The following is a 23,544-nucleotide window of genomic DNA, read 5'->3' as shown; positions in this document are numbered from 1 at the left end:
CCCCGCCGCCCCCGGCGTCGCCCGTGGACCAGTCAGCCCCAGATCCTCTCTGATCCTACACATCAGCTCATAGTATATCGCCTTGGTGATCGGGTCGGTGGCCGACTCGTAGAAACGACAGTTATCTTGCAGTTGTTTAATCAACTGCACATTCAGGTTCCTGTTCAAGACCACATGGCCCCATGGTCCATGGACTGAGCTCCAGAAGGCGCCTGCGCGCCTCGCGATCCAGACGCGGCCGCCGAGTAGCGGGAGGAACCTGCAGACATTCGGGCGCTGCGGATACTTGCCTTCTGCCCCGGAGGGCGTGAGCGCCTGGTGTGTGTATCAGAGGGCTCCTCCGCTTGGGCATCGTTGAGGTCGATTGATTGTCCGCCGCTGCTGCTGCTGTAGTTCCCGGCTCTGTTGCGTCTATTGCGCTTCGCCGTGTGATCCTCAGTCTCCTCTGCACAGATGGCCTTGAATTCCGGGCAGTTCTCGAGAACGAGAAACTCCTCCCAGTGGTTGAACCTAGGCTTATATAGCGCGTTGTATTGGGACACAGACAGAGCCTTCACGTCGGCTTCGTTGCGGCCACTCTCAGCGTTGAGAAGGTTGTTGCCGTAGATGCCCGCAAACTTCTTGGTGGGTGTCAGAATCCTCCCAAATTTTTTCCGGAGCTGTTCTGCGTCACGCGGTTTGGCGCCTCTCGGCTTGAACTCATTGTAGGTCAACAAGACGCACTTCCAAAAGCCCATCTCGGTCTGATCGGTGCCAACACAGGGGTCTAATGTGACGGCATCCCATGCCCTCGCCACAGCAATCGACTCGTCTTTGGTGTAGTGCCCGCCCCGACTTGTTACCGCGGACTCGCTACCGCCGCTGCCGCTGCCATCCCTGTCGCCGCCGGCCCGCCCCCCACCGCCGGCGCCGCTGCCTCTCCCCTCCCCGCCGTCGCCGCCGCCCCTCCCCCCACCGCCGTTGCCGCCGCCCCTCCCACCACCACCGTTGCCGCCGCCTCTCCCACCACCACCGTCGCCGGAAGATCTCGTCGGCGGGGTCTCCGGTAGGCCCGGACTCATCAGCCCCATCATCTGCTCTAGTGTGAACCTATCGAAATCAGACAACGGAGTCTGGGTGCGCTGGAAAGAGTGAGAAGGGGTATCCGGCCGCGGATGGTTGGGCGAGTCCATAGTGGGTCGATAATCTCCAAATGCCGAACGACCCAAATGTTGGGGTTTGGTGCCCCTTGCACAGCGGAAGACTTGTACAAAACAAATAAATCAGATATGGATCTATTTGACCGATTATGCGATTAATCAATTCACATGTTAAACAGATAATTGCATGCTAGAACGCAAATAATTCATGCTCAAAGAAAGTAAATCCTAAAACATGAATTCTACGGTTTAGAGTTACCGATTTTGATTCTCCAAAGAATCGTCGATTGCTCGCGCCTTCTCCACGTGATGATCTTCAATACTAGACCACGGATCTTCTCTCTAGTTCCCGAACTGTATCTCGATATCAGGGTGGGCTGATCTTATCAAAACACTAGGACTCGAATAAAGAAGACAGAAGAAATCCTTTTGGGAAAAAGAGTGGAATTCGAAAATTCCTACAGCTGATGGGGCTGATATTTTCGAAAATTTCAGTAATGAAAATTGTGATTATTCTGTCTCCTTTATTCTCCTATTTATATTAAGTTCCTTTTGGGCCCAGACAGGGATCTATGGAAGGTTTTGGATATGGGCTCGCCCAATTAGCTTTTTACTAATTAAATTGAACCCACAATTTAATACAAGCTTATATTGGAATATTACGAGCAGCCACTACAGAAGTAATATTGAACTCTCCCCATCCAAATCCGAAATTACAAGTAATCCGGGTTTCCACTTTTATTATTTATTTCCCGCGCTTAAGATATAAATGTCCATTAATTAATTAATGTCTGCTATGGACTTAATTAATTAATATCTTATTAATTCCAAGAGTGGACTTAGCAAGAATCATTTATTTATTATTCATAGAGTAATAAAACTCCAACTGGCCAGTTTTCCGAATAATAAAACCTTGTTCGAGCTCCTCTTGAGGACATTATCAAACGAGACTCACCTCGTGCACGTTTCAACATAATAGCAATCCTAGCACCGCTAGATATTAATCACCACTACCCAATATATCAGGATTATTGGGTTGCGAAAAACCCGCACCATTTGATAAGTCAAAGTAGTGCATAATCAATACCGTATGCTCAATGCTAACATATGTAGATTAAGAAATAATATTTTATCAAGACCTAGTCTTTCAGTAGATAGCATAAAGACACGTCTTGCTGTTAGATCCGTTCAGTGCTATACCACACCAATGTCAAATTATTTCAGTAAGGCTTAGAAATATGCGGACTGACATTGCAACCTTTCACGATAGGTAGCCAAAGCCTATCTAGGTTGTGAAATTCTTCTTTTTCTTTTGCAAAGCATTGCATAGATCTGACCGTGTTACCTTAAAGTGGACGACGCCCACAACCGGTCTACTAAGCAAAAGACTTAGACTTTGTTTACTTCTTATGCATTTAAATGTTTGTAAAACATCTTATAAATGCACAAGCAAACACAATGTAATAATAATAGTGATTCTATTCGTGCGAGACTGCTCGAATAATACTGAATCAGGTTAAAAGTGGATTATAGAGTTTTACGTATACAAGCAAGATTCTATTCGAGCGAAACTTGCTCGAAACATGCTTTTCAGTATACCAAACCTAACAATCTCCCACTTATACTCAAAACATGCTTTCGAGTATACCCACTGCCAAAAACTCTCCCACTTATACACAAAGCAGGTATTGATTTTAGATATATCGAACTACCATTCATTTCACCAAGTGAAAGAAAAATCTGCTTGGTTGTTCTCTGATAATATCTTTTTCACCATAATGTCTTTGCTGCGTACTTGATCTTTAATTAATTTCATCCCCATATGTGATTGTTTAGCTTAATAAACTCGTGTGTCCCTTGAGTTAGCCTTCACTAGAGTAATCAAAAAATAATACTCATAGGCATACTCAAACTTACGATTAAAGCTATTAGGAAGATATTCCTAAGGTAAACACATATTCAGAGGATGACTTACTCGATCACTGATTAGTCATAAAACTAAGACAGTGTAACCCCAAGGACATTACATGAATGACTGGTAAACTAGAATATAGTTACTAGTCTTTCTCAAGCACTAGGGTATATTCATTACCTCAATCAAAATCCTTTGCCATGGTCAATATGATATATACTTGCTATGCATAAGCATAACTAATATTAAACTTAGTACACATTATAGCATACATGAGACATCTATCTCCAAAACTAATCTCATTATTCTTGATCTCACTAAGTGTCAAACGACACACGACTAGAGACAAGACAATTCCATCTTGAAAAGTAAGACCTTTGCATGGAAATTCTAATGCTAAAACGTTCCAAGCAATGTGTAGATATAGGATTGCTAAGAGAATCTCAACATTCTTTCTAGCATCTTAAAAGGACTTAGATGCTAAGAATGTAATTAGTTTCTCTTAAATCATTTATCTTAAACTGGGTAGACAACCAGTTTCCTACGCCAGATGTCAATCTTAGTTGTTTGCAACTTTTGTAGATTTCATCATCGTAGAGTACCAATAATACCATATGTAATGCACTTTCAACTTCCTTGTGCTTACAGCACTGTTAAGGACACATGTCAAATTCCAAACATTTGACAATTTTGATAAAACACATATACTCTGATTTAGATGCTTGCCTAAGACCACGAAGGTCTATATAAGCTTCTAATCATGCGTTTCTTGCCCTTAATTACATATCCATTAGAACGTTCTAGTAGATGATTTCCTCAAGACTTCTATTTATAGAAGGCTGTCTTGATAATCATAATACATACATTCTAATTTATGTAAGTTCTAATAGACAATAGGATCGAATAAATCCTGGCACAACGATAGCGAGAAGATAATTCTCTTTGGGCATAACCCATTGTCATTGTCTAGCCATTTGAGATCCACATTTACACTTGCAAAGATACTTGCTCCCACTGACTGACACAGCCTGTAGGTAGTATTGCAACTCTTGTAAAACATGTTGTCTATCTTAGATTGTAATATGGAATCTATCACCTTTTCAAAGATGATTATCCAAATTAACCAATACTACATTGTAGTTAAAGGGATTATGTTCAAGTTAATCTAAGACCGAGTCTTACGACACTCTTAGACCCATGAACTTGTTGTGTTCCAGTGGAACGCTCCCACTACGACATGGTTCTTACAATCTTAGGTACTGAAGTTGATTTTACTAGTCCAAAAGTTTCTAATGGTATGGCTTCTTGGTAATGTGGAAAATCCGATATCTCTCTCTTTATCTTGAGAGTTATCACGCTGTTAGGCTTGTAGTTCATCTCTTGATCTTCATACAAGAATTATATCTTTGAAGATTACAGAACTTATAACCTTACATCATTTGGGACAAACCTTAAAACATGCCTCAGTACTCAACTCCAATTTCTTGGACACTTTTCCAACACGTGTTGGAACAACATTACACCTTGAGATGTGCTAGACTAGAGACGCTCTAGTCCACAACTCGTGTTTTGTAGAAGGTACTGATGTTGGTAGTTTCTTTAATGTTTATCCCACCAATGATAAGATTTTAATGAGTACAACTCATCACTTAATCAAACTTGTCTTAGAAAGACTGTGATTCCTTCTTACATAACTATCCCATTCATTAGATGAATGCTTGGATTCGTTAATGGAGATTAGACTCCCACTACTGATCATAACCCTTTGCTTGTCTTCTTATGGTGTAAACCATTAAGACTCGCTAGTCTTTCTATGTTGCACTTCTATAAGTGTTCTGAATCAAACGATTCTAACTCATAGTGCATTAAACAGACATTTTCGACTTTCAAGCTATTTAACAAACAAATTGTTAAAATCTTGATAGTCTAGATCAGTTCGAACAATTGCTAAGTATTTTCTTGGCCTTAAGACTAAGAGCCATAAATACTTTATCATTCAATGATTAAGAAGTTGATGTGTTGTTGAATACTCAACCTTGTCGCACTTATATTATTTTAATACTATGATGCCTTAAGCATCAACCATAAAACAATAGTTGAGCATTAATAGCTCCCACTGCAACAAAAACCTAACTGGATCAAGATTTCTTATTTAGAAGTTGCATTGTCATGTAAGTCATTGTCCTTCTCTAAAGTAGGTCAATCCAACTCACAAAGCATCTTTTCTCGCTTTAAACAAACATTGATGACAATTCAGGCTCTCCCATTTCCATATCTAGTCTTTTGTTCAAATGAACTAGGACTTAAGAATAATGCAGCCTTTATGAATTCGTCATCTATCATGTTACTTTTCTCTAACAGTAACATAACGACTATTCTGAAGATTTTCTACTTTTCAGTTAAACCTTCTTATAGTCATTTCTTATTACTTTAGGCGATGACTTGTGTCAGAAACTATTTGAGTGATCAAAAGATCCTCAAAACATTCTGTCACTCTAGGATATTTCAATCGAATCATCTTGACAGATTCTATTGATATCCATCTTTCATCGTCATGAACCAAGACTTGTCGAGCTACTTAAAGGAAAATAGCTTGACCTTATTCCTCAAAGAGCTTGTCAAGTACATGCATAATGCATTCTCGAACATTCTTCGTGGAATTATGTCGAGGAAATAGAGGACATGAATCATTGAGTATAAACTCAAGGTTTTCAGCGATGAGAAACTTATCCATTTTCGTTTCCGGTCTACATAATTTAGGCATTCGAGTTTTCTTTCTTTAAGGATCGCAGACAAATATTAAATGACATAATGAAGATTTGGCAAATAAACTTATTATCACATACTCATGCTCAATACATAATCACAAATAACCACAAAACAATTATGTATCTTACAACAGCAAAATTAATAAATTGTATCCTCCTCTGGAGGTTAATACGCATTAAAATTTTGACAATTTTCCTGGTCACAACACCGACGCATCAATAGCTTCCTCCTCTGGAGGTTGACACGCCTAATGCTGCCTAAGCACGACCATCAGATTTAGCATTACAGAATTTTATTTCTACAACACACTCCCATAACAATGTTCATGTGTTGATAACAAAATCAAGCTATCTCATAAATTCTGATTGAACCCTGAAACTCGCAATTCCTTAGGATTATTGTCCCCACTCTGCAGGTGGCAATAATATTGGGAACCACTTTCTAGTTCATTCTATTTATTATGTGAGAAGTCTGCCCTTATGAACTTACTGTTTTCGTAGGATTATTGTCCCTACTCTGTAGGTGGCGATAATATTAGAAAATCAGCTTCACAAAATTTTACAGTCCAACCGATGGAGACCATATACAACGCACTTGTTGTAATCATCACTTAGATATTTTTATATGGTTTTTGCATAATTATCACATAAGCAGATAAAGCAGATAATCCACTTAAAATAGATAAACACCAAATAAACAGATAAATCCATCTAATGCATGGCATTTAAACACAGGATAATTATCGAGAATTATTTAATCTAGTCAAGGGGGAATCAATTAAATAATTAAGTTTTATTTTGGATAATGTTTATCCAAATTTATTTAGGATTTATCAAGATAGAGTTAACTATCTAAATCCATTTAGGATTATTCTAGATTTCATTTCGATAAAATCAAATCCTACAATTCAAGATAACGTTGATCTAGGATTATCATCATTTAAATCATACTAGGATATTACTAGATAGAAATAATCCCATCATAATCCATAAGATAAAAATAAAATCCAATCAATAAAGATTCGTACAAATCTTAATTCTATTTAGAATAGATATCCAAAATATATCAAACATTACTTAGGATTTCTTAGATCAATAAATTTATCTAAATCCAATTAATTAAGGATTTCTTATATATCATGTTTATCCTAATCTATCTAGGATATAAATCCAAAAGACAAGGATAAATTGGATTAATACTTATTTTAATCCATCTAAGATTTGTCTTAATAGAATAAAATCTATTCAAATCCATAGGATAAAATAAATCAATATTAATATTAATCCTAATCCATCTAGGATTTAACTTGGAGTAAATCCATATAAATCCATAGAATTAAATAATATTATATTCGAATTATTCAAATCTATCCAAGATTTATCTAGGAATAAATCCATATAAATCTACATGATAAGAATAAAATATTATATTATCACTATCCAAATCCATCTAGAATTTATCTATGAATAAATTCATATAAACTCATAGGATAAGAATAAAATAATATTATATTTATCTAAATCCAACTAGGATTTGTCTAGGGATAAATCCACAATAATCCATAGGATATAGATAAATATTAGATTGTCGTTATCCAAATTTAACTAGGATTTATCTAGGAGTTAAATCCCTACAAATCCATAAAATAAGGATAAAATCTATAATTAATCCATGATTTAATACAAAATCAAATCTTATATAATATATAAAATCCAAAAGATATATTCAAATTTTATTTCTAAATTTAATCTTGAATTATTTCCAAAATTGAATCCAAGGATTTGAAATCCTAATCAAATTTGGAAAGCGAAGTTTCGGGACGAGGCGTGCGACGTCACGCATAGGGAAACCCTAATCTTGCGTCGTCATACTACCACTGAAATTTGCAACTGCCATTGATTCCGGCAGCCGGCATTCGCCTCTCGAGTCCAGGGAATCGTGACCGACGGACTCCCACTCGAATCGCCACTGCTGCCTGCGTGACGACGTCGCTGCTGCGTCGTCCTCGTCACCGCTGCACGCACGCCTCCACCGGGCTCCCACTCGAACAAAAACTGTCGATGCTCGGAGACGTCGCTGCTGTCACAAAATCGTGCACAACGCAGCCATCTCCGTCGACGTTCGAGCCTGGGAAACCCTCTTCGTCCATGGCTGCTGTGGGGCAATCTTCGACGCTGCTGCGTCATCGCCCCCATACCGCTGCCGCTGCCGCTGCTGCTGCGTCGACATCGCCGACATCGCCTTCGCAGCGGCTGCTGTCCGGTGCACGCAGAGCTCCTATCGCTTCAGCGTTGTCCATCTCGAGTCTGGGAAACTGCACACGAAGGGCTCCCACTCGATTGGATTGTCCTCTTCGCCACACTCAGGCGTCGAAGCTACTGGAGTTCAGCGCCGCAGCTGGCCTGCCGGAACAAAAATGCCCAGCACCATCGCGGTTCTACTAAACGCCCCCAAAAGGTTTCATACCATGCAAAATCCCAAATTCACATATGGATACATAAGGAATATCCATAATTAATTCAACCAAGTAATCATTATAAGTTGATTACGTCCTAGGCAAATTAGATTCCACTGAAGCATAGAAGTCAAAGAAGGGTTTATTGATTGCATGGAATTGTTGAATTATTGCAGCGAGCAATTCAATTTCAGTTCTTGTGTTCTTCGTCGTTCGTAGTTTAAAAAAAAATTAAAACAGCAAACATCTAACGAAACACAAAAAAAATCATGCATTCAAGCAATTCACATAACATGAAATTAATCCACATAATCAGAGCCAAAAATTGGCTCTGATACCAATTGTTGGGGTTTGGTGCCCCTTGCACAGCGGAAGACTTGTACAAAACAAATAAATCAGATATGGATCTATTTGACCGATTATGCGATTAATCAATTCACATGTTAAACAGATAATTGCATGCTAGAACGCAAATAATTCATGCTCAAAGAAAGTAAATCCTAAAACATGAATTCTACGGTTTAGAGTTACCGATTTTGATTCTCCAAAGAATCGTCGATTGCTCGCGCCTTCTCCACGTGATGATCTTCAATACTAGACCACGGATCTTCTCTCTAGTTCCCGAACTGTATCTCGATATCAGGGTGGGCTGATCTTATCAAAACACTAGGACTCGAATAAAGAAGACAGAAGAAATCCTTTTGGGAAAAAGAGTGGAATTCGAAAATTCCTACAGCTGATGGGGCTGATATTTTCGAAAATTTCAGTAATGAAAATTGTGATTATTCTGTCTCCTTTATTCTCCTATTTATATTAAGTTCCTTTTGGGCCCAGACAGGGATCTATGGAAGGTTTTGGATATGGGCTCGCCCAATTAGCTTTTTACTAATTAAATTGAACCCACAATTTAATACAAGCTTATATTGGAATATTACGAGCAGCCACTACAGAAGTAATATTGAACTCTCCCCATCCAAATCCGAAATTACAAGTAATCCGGGTTTCCACTTTTATTATTTATTTCCCGCGCTTAAGATATAAATGTCCATTAATTAATTAATGTCTGCTATGGACTTAATTAATTAATATCTTATTAATTCCAAGAGTGGACTTAGCAAGAATCATTTATTTATTATTCATAGAGTAATAAAACTCCAACTGGCCAGTTTTCCGAATAATAAAACCTTGTTCGAGCTCCTCTTGAGGACATTATCAAACGAGACTCACCTCGTGCACGTTTCAACATAATAGCAATCCTAGCACCGCTAGATATTAATCACCACTACCCAATATATCAGGATTATTGGGTTGCGAAAAACCCGCACCATTTGATAAGTCAAAGTAGTGCATAATCAATACCGTATGCTCAATGCTAACATATGTAGATTAAGAAATAATATTTTATCAAGACCTAGTCTTTCAGTAGATAGCATAAAGACACGTCTTGCTGTTAGATCCGTTCAGTGCTATACCACACCAATGTCAAATTATTTCAGTAAGGCTTAGAAATATGCGGACTGACATTGCAACCTTTCACGATAGGTAGCCAAAGCCTATCTAGGTTGTGAAATTCTTCTTTTTCTTTTGCAAAGCATTGCATAGATCTGACCGTGTTACCTTAAAGTGGACGACGCCCACAACCGGTCTACTAAGCAAAAGACTTAGACTTTGTTTACTTCTTATGCATTTAAATGTTTGTAAAACATCTTATAAATGCACAAGCAAACACAATGTAATAATAATAGTGATTCTATTCGTGCGAGACTGCTCGAATAATACTGAATCAGGTTAAAAGTGGATTATAGAGTTTTACGTATACAAGCAAGATTCTATTCGAGCGAAACTTGCTCGAAACATGCTTTTCAGTATACCAAACCTAACACCAAATTCCTCTGATGAGAAGATTGACCCCGATATTGGCTTTGTTGCCACGGCGGGGATGTCGGTGACCACGACTGGAATGGAGGGGGACTGGGACTCGATCCCCACAGCTGAGATGGCTGGGAAGAAGGATAGTATCCGTATCCCGATTCTTCCGTGCCGGATGAATCTTCGTCTCTCCCGTGCATTTGGTAAAATCTAGGGTTGTGAAATTGGGGTGGAGTGAAAATGGGTGTGGAGTGGAAAATAAATTGGTGGGGTATTTAAATAAGCCAAAAAAATGAATTAAAATTCGATTTTTTTTTTTTAAAAAAAAAAAACAAAAATCCGGCTACCGCCGCGGCGGTGCTACCGCGCAATAGATAGGCGCGGCGGCGGCCGCGATTCTCTCTCATGCGGCCCGTCCTCGCCGCAAAGCCGGCGATGCCCCTTCCGCCCCAAGAGTTTTGTCCGCCCGCGGGGCGGACGCCTTCCCCCCTATAGATCGCCGCGGCTAAGCCGCCTCCGGGGCGGCCGGCGCGCCGCCCCTATAGTGGTTGCTCTTACAAGCTTAGTCAAACATGCCCTTAGTTTGTACACAATTATGTGAAAATCTTGCAGTCATAAAACAATACACAATTACACAAACAAAACCCTATGTTGAAACATCATTAATATACAGTCCATTTATATTTCATGACACGAGTTACACTTGAACACAAAATATTACACCGTGAAATGAAGAAGGAAAGTATACAACACTTCCATTATATATTTATAGATGATGAGCAAGTAAATCACTCATAAATTTCACCCAATCTTCCGAGTTTTGGAGGCGTCGATCACAGCACGCTCGGCAGATCTAAAACTCCAATAGTCGACGTCGTGAAGAGCAACACAGTCTCCGGTAGCAGAGGCGATCCCGACCTGAACAAACGGAGGTAGCAATGTCCCCAAATCATACTCATATTCAAGAAGACGCGTTTCTTTTTCGCACTTGAGATGAACATAAATCAAGCCAACGCCGTCGTATCGTATGTTCAGCTCCGCCTTCTTCCCAACGCAGGAGTCTCCGAACTCTACGAAGGCGTCCGATTTTACAGAATTGATATCGATCCCGATGTGCCTGAGTTTATGGCTGGGATCCCACTGGTTGGAGAAGATGTCGAATTCAACGGCGAAGAAGGGGGGGCTTTTGCCTGCAACGTCGAATAGGCCAAAGTCGCCTCCGTAGGCGCCCTCTGGGATGGTGGTCCCAGCGGGCGCCATGAAGAAGGCGAGGCCGTCGCCGGCTGGGGCTTTGGCGGGTGTGACGGTGAATTCTATGGTGGTGTTGAAGGAAATTAGTAGTGAACGTTCCCACAACTTGAAGGATTTGGAGTACAAGATGCGGCCGGTGCTGTGGGGCTGTGGGAGGCCGTGGGAGTCGGTTTTGGTGAGGCGGAGGGAGGAGGCGCCGGTGGGGACGTGGGTGTCGCCTTGGTAGGTTAGGTCGGTGGGGGCGGAGGCGAAGGAGGTGAAGGTGAAGTGGGTCTCTTGTGAGATAGCATTTTTGGCTAGCATTAGGAAGAATGGTATGCAAAAGAGGGGAGGAATTAGGGTTTGGAGAAGGTTGGTCATGATTTGATTTGGTTGATAGTGGTTGCCTCTTTAGCTCCTATTTATATTGGTGTATTAAAGAGAAGAAAATGAAAAAAAAAGAAGAGTCATAGGAGAGAAATATTAAATAAAGACTAAAATATCTTTTAAATTTAAAAGGTGAAAAAGGGCAAAATAGTCCAAATTACAATGTAAAAGTACTTCAAATGTAATGAAATCTTTATCTAAAAAGGTGATATTTTTTTTACGAGATACCTGAAATATGCAAACCATATTGTCCAAGGACTTTCATTATCTAGAAATATGAAAATAGAATAATCTATAAATATAGAACTTAAATTCCTTACCACAAATTTAAGTCAATCAGCCGATCATGCCTTGTCTTAAGATTCAATTTCGGCATTGAAACTAATTAAATTTCTTACAACTGCCTACTATGGATATGTAATCGTGTCTTGTCTTGGGATTAAGTTGGCATTTGAAATTATATTTATTGCGCCTATTCGTTCCAGCCTCGCTCAAGCATATGCTACAATGCATATACCAAAAGTGTACCTATATAAGAAAGCTAACTCCAAAAAAGAAAAAAAGTTAATTAAGAATGTATATTGTTTATCTACCTTTTCAAAAAGTAAGCATATCTTAAATATTAAACGTAGTGATTTTCAAAAAGCAGGTAAATGATTATAGATATAAATAAGTACTTATCAAATTTATTTTTTGTGTGAATAAGAGGTGAATATATATTTTCAAAATTTAAAAAGAGTTAGTAGAGCAGTGTGTGATAGTGGGAGAGAGGTAGAACAAGATAAAATGAAGAGACTGACTGCGAAAAAGGGAATTCCAGCCTATAAGGCCCAAACAATATTGGAAAGTCTTCAGAAGCAGCCCACTTCTAGTCATGATCTCCCTTTTACAGTTTCTAATTTTATAATTTTTAAGATTTTAGTTAGTAATTTTAGGATTCTTATTAGTAATTTTAGGCTTTTAATTATACTACACCCTCCATTCCATATTAGTAGAGTCATTTTGCCATTTTGGTATGTTCCATAATAGTTAAGTCATTTTGCCATTTTTGTACGTTCCATAATAGTAGAGTCATTTTCTTTTTTAGTAAAACTCAACACATTCCTTCTCACTTAGTACTTAATTCTATCTTCATCTCTCTACCATTTTCACTTTTTACTTTATTCTTTATTACTTAACTCACGTAACACAATTTTTCTTAATTTCCGTGCCGAAAAAAATGCCTCCACTCCTATCAAAGGAAACTGAGTATAATTTTAGTAATTTTGACAGAACTAACATTTCAAAATTTAAAAACTGAGTAGTATTTATAAATATTTAGTTGCAAAGTATATTAATTAAAAAAGAAAAAAAAAAAAAAACATATATCACCTGAACAGCGGTAATATCCTATAGTACTTACTATTTAATATTAAAAAATTTATGAGAAAAAGTATTGAGATATGAATGCTCTCTCATATTAATAATTGTAGAGACGATCGAGTAAAAATGTTTGGACCGCGAACACGCAGTTCGATAACTAATTGTGTAGAATAAGACAAGCGCTTCCAGTTCGAGATAAGCTTCAACATATACTCCTATTTTGTTGCATCCTATCCCTTGTATTAGTAATGTCCCTTTCTTTGTGCGCTGGAGTACTAATTACTTCATTCTTAGTTTTGTCATCTCAAATTAACAATTGCTTTATTATCAGTTTATAATATGCACCAACTCCTTGTTTAGAACACTTGATAGCATTCCAGGAAATTGAAGGACATAAAACCATAACATTGTTACATTACATAGTCGTCCATCACTATACACAAAGATGCTCAGCTCGACTCGACTATCTTATTTCGAACACAACAACAGAAGAAGACTCATCCATTTCACAACACAAACCTAAAACCCCACAAACTGCTCAATCTTCCCAGCCAGCTCCTTCCTGCTCCTGCTGCCGGCATTGTTATTCTGGTTCATGGTGGCCGTGAAATACCACGACACGATGTCGTGTGTAGCGACGTACTCTCCCGTGGCCGCGGACAGCCCGACTTGAACCTGACTGTTCAGGAATCCGCTCAAGTCGTACTCATAGCTGAGCTCGAACGTCTGCGATCCCGCGGTGGCGCGGACGGTGATCATCTTCGTGGCTCCGACGTAGTTGATCCTGGCGTTCACCTGCTGCCCGATGATGGCGTCGCCGACCTCCGTGGTCACGCGGGAGGACCTGGAGCCGATGTCGATGCCGATGTGGCGGTAGCTGGGGTCCCAGGCGCTGTTGACGTAGGTGTCGAACTCGACTGCGAAGACGGAGGGGGAGGAGCCGGAGGAGGCGAAGATGCCGAGGTTGGAGCCGGTGGAGCTGCTAGGGATGGTGGAGCCCACGGGGGCGATGAAGAAGGTGAGGCCGTCGGCGGGGGCGTTGGCGGAGCTGGGCGTGATGATGAAGTTGATGGTGGTTTCGAAGTCGACTTGGCTGCCGCCTTGGGAGAACTGGACGGGGCTGGAGTGGAGGACGCGGCCGACGTTGCCTCTCTCGGCGTTTGTGAGGCGGAGGAAGGTGGTGTCGGATGGGAAGTGGGCGTCGCCTTGGTAGATTAGGTCGGTGGGCTCGTCGCCGTAGAAGTCGTAGGTGAAGGAGGTTGATTGCGACTGCGCGGTGTTGGCGGCCGCGAAGAGGAGAACGAGGATGGTTGGGATTAGGGTTTGGGGGAGCTTGGCCATGGCTTTGTTTGAGTTTTAGTAGGAATGGTGTGGTGGATGGAATGTGGTTTCTCTTGCTCCTATTTATACATGTGTGGGAATGTTATTTAATTAATCTTCATATTTTAGTAAGTACATTGCATGTAGTCGGTTGTTTTTATCTATTAGTATATGAACGTAAGTACGGATACGTGTATTTCATGTATGTGATACCCACTTGATTCATTAATTGTGGTCCCGTTGTAAACATGTACTAGTATATGTGATTTTTGACAAGGAGATTGATCATCTGTAATAAAGTACTTTTGCTTTTGTAGAATATATAGTGTTTCTAATATACAATAATGGATTTTTTCTGTGTGCGCAACATTACGCATGTATGAGAAAAATTTGCCAAATTTATATGATATATATTTGTTGGTTTACAAATTCATTCCATGTCAAATGAGTAAGAGAAGTTGGAAGCAGTATATAACAAATTCGTGCGGACTTGGCTCAAAAGCGAACAATATCAAGCTAATGTCAAGTCGACGATTCTAATAATATAGGACCATGGCCCATTGGGACATGGTGCCAAAGGTGGCCACACACAAGGTTTAATATGCATGGTATGGATTCTTGAAATTCATATAATGCTAACCGTTGATTCAAATTTATTTCATTACTTGAAGATAAAAAACATATACTTGAAATGTTTGAGTTTGGTCTTTGGTTGTACGTATCCATAGGAATATTTTGGTCTGAAAATTTGAAAATCAATTACTCCATATTTTATTAAAATTAAATTTGATTATATTTTGTTATCTATTTTGACCCTTCGAAGTTTGGCTCTTTTATTCATATTGGAAATTGTATGCTTGGCCAGCTGCTGTAGGTGTAACGTGATAAATATACACATGGTCACCTCGAGATCTATAATAGTAAGACGTGGTATTTTGTGCGAATTATTCGTATTATCTTCGTTTGTTATTTTATACATTGGGAAAGACAACATGAAAAATATCTAATGTGCACTTACATTAATGTCGTCTTTCAACCTAACTTTAATGAAAATGATTATCACCAAAAGAACAGAAAATGTCAACAATTTTGTGATAAATTTTCGATCTAACAAAGCTTCTAATATAAGAAAAATATATGCTTCCAAAATTGATTGCGTACGTGTGTTTGATTAGTAGATATAAGAAAAATATAATGATTAGTAGATGATGTTTGATTTATTAAACAAGATAATATACTATTATGTTTTCAGTTTCAAAAAGTTTATCACTTCGTTGTTATTCGTTCTATAAAATTTGTCATATTTTACTTTTTTCTATTTTGGTAGTAGATCTCATATTCCATTATCTCAATCTTATTGTCATTTTATTATAAAACTAATATTCTATCCATTTCTAAAAAGTTGAATTATTTCCTTATTAGTCCGTCCTTGAAAGGTATGAACTTTCTAATTTTGGAATAGTAAAACAACATTTTAATTTCTCTTTCACATAATTTTATTTACAACTTATACACTACACTCATTCGAGTCCTTCATGACGCGATCTTTAAATTTATGTTCATTTACCAATAAAAAATTATAATTATGAAAATCTTAATTTATATAGTATTATGGATGAAGTTGAGCGAACTCCACATTTTTTTGTACTGAACTCCTAAACTAGTTCGGGTGTGCACTGGTCGAATCCTCACAATTATGAGTCTGAAATTTTTTTATTTATAGAGTGAACTACAAAAATAGTCTCTGGACTATGCGTTTATCTCGCCAATGAACTATGGACTTTTAAAATATCCCCAGACAACCCTGGACTAAGATACCCTTTTAGGGGGTTTGGACAATTTGGTCATTTTACAATTTAAATCTGATATTATTTCAGTGATCTACTATCGAATCCTCACAATTATGAGTCTGAAATTTTTTTATTTATAGAGTGAACTACAAAAATAGTCTCTGGACTATGCGTTTATCTCGCCAATGAACTATGGACTTTTAAAATATCCCCAGACAACCCTGGACTAAGATACCCTTTTAGGGGGTTTGGACAATTTGGTCATTTTACAATTTAAATCTGATATTATTTCAGTGATGTACTAAATCTGATATTATTTCAAAATTATCATTCTTCTTCCCTTTTGACATCTTTCACTTTCTTTTTTTTATTTTAATATTAGATTTAATGTTATAAAATTAAATTTTAAATTTGGATTTTTAAATATCAATCATTTTTTTTAATTATTAAAACTATCATTAAACAACAAATTAATAGTTTTAATCAATATTTGATAGTTTCTAATATTTAATCAATAAGGTACGACGGCGCCTTAGTTTTAATCAATATTTAATAGTTTTAATCATAAATAGATCATATAGCACGATTTATTCCGAAATAAATATGCATCTAATGTAACACTAATATAATTTTCGTTTATTAATTTGAAAACAATCTAAATTAACTAGAAAATTTCAACAAAAATTCTCCTATATCAAATTTTATGTAGAATCAAATTTTTAGTCAACTTCATAATATTGCACAAGCAATTATAACAATCGAACAAAGGCTAAATAAAATAGCTCTTATTTTTCCATCATGATTAATCTGCACTTCTTCAATTCAGCTGAATATTATATTAAATAACTAAAATTAATAGTTTTAATCAATATATATAGTGTCCATGAATTAATAGTTTTAATTTAAAAAATTTATTGATATTTAAAAATCAAAATTTAAAATTTAATTTGTAAAATTAAATCTAATATTGAAATAAAGAAATAAAGTGAAAGATGACAAAAAGGAAGAAGAATGATAATTTTGAAATAATATCAGATTTAGTACATCACTGTAATAATATCAGATTTAAAATGTAAAAAAACCAAATTGTCTAAACTAGGGGTGTCGAAACGGGTAGCGGGTAACGGGTATTCCCGAACCCGACCCGATACCCGTCGGGTAACGGGTACCCGATACCCGATGGAGTCGGGTAACGGGGCGGGATCGGGTATGACTATTTTGGATTTTGCGGGTATCGGGTATACCCGATACCCGCTCGGGTAACCCGTTAGTCCTGACATACCCGATATGTATATTAATATTTTATAATTTTTTATTTTTAATTTTAATATTTGGTGACTTTTGGTTATAATCATTTACTACTTTTGATGAAAGTGAGACATTGTTGGTTACTTTGTTAATTTTTTATATTTAGTTTTTTGAATGGTGATTTGAATTTAGGTTTTTTGGCATTGTAATTGAATTTGAATTTACATATTTACAGGTGGTAATTTGTAACATGAAAATTTGAAGCAAATATTTCAATTTTTTTAAAAAAAATATAAGTTTCTAATTCCTTATTTACAGTATGTAAACAATATAGAAGGAGAAATTAAGCATTTTAACTTAAAATTTTGGAAACACACGAAGGCAGAGAATCAAATATTACAATTACATTACATGCTTCATCTCAATTCTCAGCAAAATTAATTAATAAAGTTAAAGGGTTAAAAGTGAGAATCTACAACATTCAACAAGTAGTATTTTATAAAATATGATAAACTATACAAATAAATAAAAAAAGAAGATTTAGAAAAAAAAAAATTGGCTTCGGGTCGGGTACCCGCGGTGTCGGGTGCGGGATACCCGACTCGGGTATCGGGTAATACCCGACTCACTGCGGGACGGGTATCGGGACAAAGTTTTCGGCCAAAGTCGGGTGCGGGTACCCGACTCGTCGGGTGCGGGTACCCGCGGGTATCCGTTTCGACACCCCTAGTCTAAACCCTCCAAAACTAAAAGGGTGTTTTCGTCACGAAACAGTGAAAAATGACCATTTTCGAGATAAACGCTTAGTCCAGGATTATCTGAGAATATTTTGAAAGTTCAGGATTTATTGATGAGATAAAAGCATAATCCAAGGACTATTTTTATAGTTCACTCTTATTTAATAAGTTGAGTGAGCATAGGATTCAAAATAATTGAAGTTAAGAAGTTGAGTGAGCATAGGATTCAAAATAATTGAAGTTGAGCTAAATGTATGTTTCAATATATCGTTATTGATCCTTACCCAATTGCGTGACATGTTAATTCAATGAGATATTTTTACACCGTTAAAATTGATAATTATAGTGAAGTACTAATCGTTTATTTAAAGAAAAATGTAATGGCACTCGAGATCTCTGCTATTAACGCATGATCCGCTCAAGAGAATAATTAAATAACAGTACTACACTACTCCCTATTAATTCATCATTGTTTATGATTATCAATACCAGTACTACACTACTCCCAAACGTTCATATAAATTTAATTTATGATAGTTTTTCATTCTAACACGTTTAAAATTTGGGTGAAATATAATTTGGCCAGAATTGATGAATAATATGAATTCTGTTCTGTAATAATATTGCTCTTCTTCTCCACTTTCAACAATCTCTGTTGGAAACAAGAATCTTGTTTTCAATTGCCCCGCAATACGCATTAACATCATATATCATTTCATCCGAAAAATCATTAAAGAAGGTTAGTTTTAACTCTCACTTAGCAAATCCAATGATTAAAATTAGCAGAGGTTTTCAAAAAATACATTTTTAAAGGTATTTTTTTTTAAATATGGAGAACTTCATGTTGTCATGGATAAAGTCTTTTAGAGTCAATGTGCAACATAATTTAATTATGCTTTTATTTAAGAGAAAACTACAATTTTGTTTCTGGACATTGTACTAATATCATCCGTGGTCTTTATTCCTTAAAATTATTACCAGACGCTGACAAACTCATGTTTTAATCGGTTTAAATGGTCTGTTGAGGTGCTTAATGTCGAATTTATCGCTTGAATTGTTTATTTCCAACCAATTATTCTATGCTTTTGGGTTTTATTGTTTGTTGAGTGTTTTAGGCAAAAACAGATAAAAGAAGGTGAAAATTCGACTGTGGAAGATAAGAGGGCAGCAAGCAGCCAGAAAATACCACCCGGCCGGGTGGATTTATAGAGAAAAAATTATACCCGGCCGGGTACTAATTCGCAGCTTCCGAAGTCCAGCGGAGGGCCTAAAAGTGTCACCCGACCGGGTGAGTTTTCAGTTCATTAATCCACCCGGCCGGGTCCGTCTAATCAGTCAACGTTTCAGCCGTTTCTGATATTCGAAAGAAAAAAAAGGAAAAGGGGATCTAGGTTTTATCATTCTACATTCCACCGCCTCCAACACACCCTACACTTCCCCAAGAACACTTTGAAGATAGATTTGAAGATTGAAGACTACAAATCGAGAGATTGGAGTCTCTAATCCATAGAATCGTTCCACATGAGTATTTATTTGCTTTCTTTGATGTATTTGATTGAATCCACTGTTTTGGTTTTCATGAAGAACACGAGTAGCTAATTTTATTGTGGAGTTTTGGTGAAGACTACAATGGGTGTTTGTGATTAATTCAAGGACTTCTTTTGATTGCTTAGCTCTTCTAATTTCTTTGTTCATTCTTGCGCCTTTTCAATTCAATTGCTTAGCTACCAATTGAGTTTGTTTACCTTTATAGTTGTGATCGAGAGATACCTATATAGGTTTGATAAAAGAGTAAGCATCACTTTGATAATCTACACTCGAGAGAGGGGAACCTTAGTGAGGGCTTGGGTCTTTTGTTCTTTGGAATTAGTCTAAACATATTAGAAGGAGACTTCAATATTAAGGGTTCATCAACGTGGTGAGTACACTCGCGATGGGGCTCAACCTAGACTAGCGACTTTCCTAGTAATCCTTGAGACATAAAATGGGTAATCGAAGTTGTTGAATCAATTGCACGACAATTCCATTGTAGTTGGATCCAAAACTCTACTATTCTCTTTGTGGTATATTTTCACTTGTGTTTATTTCTTCTTGTTACTTTGAATTCTTTTTTCATTGTTATATGCTTATAGTTGTGTTAGAACAAAACCTTTTCTCTTTGGATTATCTAGATAGCAGTCGAAGTTTGTTCGTGGTACTTGAGTTGATACAATCTTGTCTCTGTGGGATACGATACTCTTGCTTAGTAATTGCTACACTAGCCCCGTACACTTGCAGGTATTACTTGTGTTAAAATAAGTCGAGTCAAGTTTTTGGCGCTGTTGTCGGGGACAATTTTGTGTCAATATAGCTTAATGTCGTGATAATAATTGAGATTACTAATCTAGATTTTATTTGCTTTATTTTTATCTTTATTTTTGAGTTCTCTAATCTTTGTGTTTCCTTGGACAGGTTGTATGCACACGCGTTCTAAAGGTCCACCTTTAGAGCCAATCGATCTTGAGATCGAAGCATCCAACATGAAGAGGAACGCATAAAGGAGGTTAAAACAAAGGATTTGGGTATCTTCACCCGGTCATAGGCGTCTACCTCCTCCCATTCAGAGAACTCCTTCACCTAGTCCAACTCCACTCCCATCTCCCATACAGCACGGGCAGCAGTTTCCAATTCTGATGGAGAACAATGAGGAGAATAATCATAATGAAAACAACAATGAGAACAACGAGGAGAATAACAATGAGAACAATAATGTGTAGCATCCCGATCCACTTGTCCATCAACTTCTTCAGCAAATGGCCAATATGCAAAGGCGTTTGGATGCGCAAAATGTGAGACCAAACACCGTGTAGAATTTGTTTACATACAGACGAGTGGCTAATCCACCGGTCAACAATGGGGGAATTGCCGCCAACAACTTTGAATTGAAGCCGAGGTTGATAAACATGGTAGAAGCACATGCATTTGGTGGAACAGTTTCAGAAGATGCCAACAAGCACTTGACCAAGTTTATACAGATCAGCAACACGGTGAAGGCTAATGGGGTTCAGATGATCAGATTCGACTCAGACTATTTCCCTTCTCTTTGAAGGACGATACCAGAGATTGGTATGATAGTATGGATCCCAACTTGGTCGCAACCTGGGATGCAATGGTTGAGCTTTTCTTGGAGAAATACTACCCACCTAGCGAGGCACTAAAGCGACAAGCAGAAGTAATCTCCTATACTATGCAGCCTAAGGAGAATATTCAAGAGGCATGGAAGAGATTTAAATATCTAATGAAGAGATGCCCCAACCACGGTTTAAGCCCAGGGCAACAAATCATAACTTTCTATAGAGGAGCCACTCTAGAGGCAGTGCGCGAGTTGGATATGAGCGCATGGGGTTCACTCCTTAGGTTGGGAGAAGAGCAGTCTCTTGAGGTGATTGAAAAGGTAGCTTCCAATGATGAGGGATGGAAGAATGAGAAAAGCAAAACCTACAGGGTAGCATCCACATCTGACATTGACAGGATGGACATGATGTCCAAGCAGCTGGACTTCTTGACAAACAAGCTAGCCTTCATGGGAACATAGCCAATTGGGCTCGAAAGTGAAGATGTGAATTATGTGCATCAAGGCGGCAACAACAGGAATTACAACAACTACCGCCAAAATCAAGGGGGTGGTAACTTCAACAACTTTGGGAACAGGGGTCATCCCAACTTGTCCTATGGGAATCCCAACAATGCCCTGCAACCACCTCCGGGGTTCCATGTGTCAAATGGCGAGATTAAGGAGCCAAAGAAGGTTGAGCTCAACGATGTCTTGATGGCATTTATGAAACAAACAGGGGATATAATGGCCGACTCTGATAAGAGGCTGAAAAAGGTAGAGACAGAGGTGCAAGACTTGAGCACACACATAAAGAGTATGAACAATCAAATGAGTCAGATAGCTCAATCTGTGAGCAAATTACATACTCCCGGCCAATTCCCAGGGCAACCAATTTTGAATCCCAAAGATTGCAAGACAGTTCAGCTTAGGAGTGGCAAAAGCTATGATGGCCCTTCTATGCCCGAGACTGCAGTTCAAAAAGAGAAGGAAGCAGAATTTGAGCCAAAGGTAGAATCAGAGCCAGAGAAGGAGGAGCCTAAGCTACCACCGGTAGTTCATGCTGAGGTTTCTTCCCCACCTAAGCATGCAGCAGTCAGAGTACCTTTTCCTCAGATCGTGCAGAAGAAGAAGAAGGAGGAACAATTTGCACGATTCTTGGACATCTTCAGGAAAGTGCAGATTAACATACCACTTGTGGAAGCTCTGCAGCAGATGCCCAGCTATGCCAAGTTCCTTAAGGATGTTGTCTCTCAGAAGAAGAAGTGGGGGCAGTATGAAACTGTCAATTTAACAGAAAGCTGCAGCGGGATATACAGAGGAAGCTCCCAGCCAAGATGAAAGATCCAGGGAGTTTTACTATTGCTTGCACAGTGGGAGATTGTCACGTGAGGAATGCTTTGTGTGATCTTGGGGAAAGCATCAACCTTATGCCCCTCTCTTTCTTTGAGAAGCTGAACATTGGTACCTTGACGCCTACCACCATTACTTTGCAGATGGCAGACAGATCAGTATCATATCCTACGGGGACTGTGGAGGACATCCTAGTTAGGGTGAATGACTTCATCTTTCCAGTGGATTTTGTTGTGTTGGAGATGGCAGAAGACTAGGCTGTACCCCTTATCTTGGGGAGACCTTTCCTAGCTACAGTGAAGGCCATGATCGATGTGCAGAAGGGAGAGCTTACCCTTCGTCTTAATGATGAGAGTGTAACTTTCTCTATTTATGAAGCCTTGAAGAGGCACGATGCAGATACATGGGGGAGCCTCCGTTGCAATGGGGTGACCGTGGTCGATGAGTGTGTTAGAGAAGTGGCCCATGCCAACTCTTCACAAGATCAACTTGAGAGATGCCTCTTTCAATCGTTTTATTCTTCACACTCTTTTGATATGTTGGATTCTAACTTTGATTTGTTGGAATTTGTAGGTGCTCTAGATCCAGCAAAGGAGATTTCTAGACCACGCCGTCAGCAGTTCCTACCTCTTAGGGACGAAGAGGAAGACGACAAGAAGGAAGAGCAGGACAAGAAATTGGAGTTGAAGCCGTTGCCTGCACATCTGCAGTATGCCTTTCCGGTAATTGTATCATATTTTCTCTCAAGTTCAGAATTGGATAAGTTGTTGAGGGTGCTTAGGACTTACAAGGGGGAAATTGGGTGGTGTATCTCAGATTTGAAGGGGATAAGCCCAACAATTTGTATGCATAGGATACGCCTTGAGGAATGGTATAAACCTA

At 38.4% G+C, this 23,544-nt stretch overlaps 3 protein-coding genes across 3 annotated transcripts; 1 reads left to right on the top strand and 2 right to left on the bottom strand.

The window, feature by feature from the left end:
- Window positions 1-10,945: 10,945 nt before the first annotated feature.
- Window positions 10,946-11,755, bottom strand: LOC125220514 (agglutinin-2-like). The gene has a single exon (XM_048122677.2). It carries the CDS (start codon window positions 11,753-11,755, stop codon window positions 10,946-10,948), a length of 810 nt encoding a protein of 269 aa, XP_047978634.1.
- Window positions 11,756-13,475: 1,720 nt separating this feature from the next.
- On the bottom strand, window positions 13,476-14,518 carry LOC148933961 (agglutinin-2-like). Its single transcript, XM_089068375.1, has one exon. The coding sequence runs from the start codon at window positions 14,462-14,464 to the stop codon at window positions 13,643-13,645; it is 822 nt and encodes a 273-aa protein (XP_088924501.1). The 5' UTR covers window positions 14,465-14,518; the 3' UTR covers window positions 13,476-13,642.
- Window positions 14,519-21,160: 6,642 nt separating this feature from the next.
- On the top strand, window positions 21,161-22,650 carry LOC148933960 (uncharacterized). Its single transcript, XM_089062116.1, has 3 exons — window positions 21,161-21,259; window positions 21,307-21,702; window positions 21,793-22,650. Exons 1-3 carry the CDS (start codon window positions 21,161-21,163, stop codon window positions 22,648-22,650), a joined length of 1,353 nt encoding a protein of 450 aa, XP_088918242.1.
- Window positions 22,651-23,544: the final 894 nt, after the last annotated feature.

This window comes from Salvia hispanica, chromosome 1, assembly GCF_029641045.1.
Source record: "Salvia hispanica isolate PSC_SH4W2 chromosome 1, Shi_PSC_v1, whole genome shotgun sequence".
NCBI lineage: Eukaryota > Viridiplantae > Streptophyta > Magnoliopsida > Lamiales > Lamiaceae > Salvia > Salvia hispanica.
Note: the sequence above shows the minus strand (reverse complement) of the source record. Positions and strands in the feature narration are given on the sequence as shown.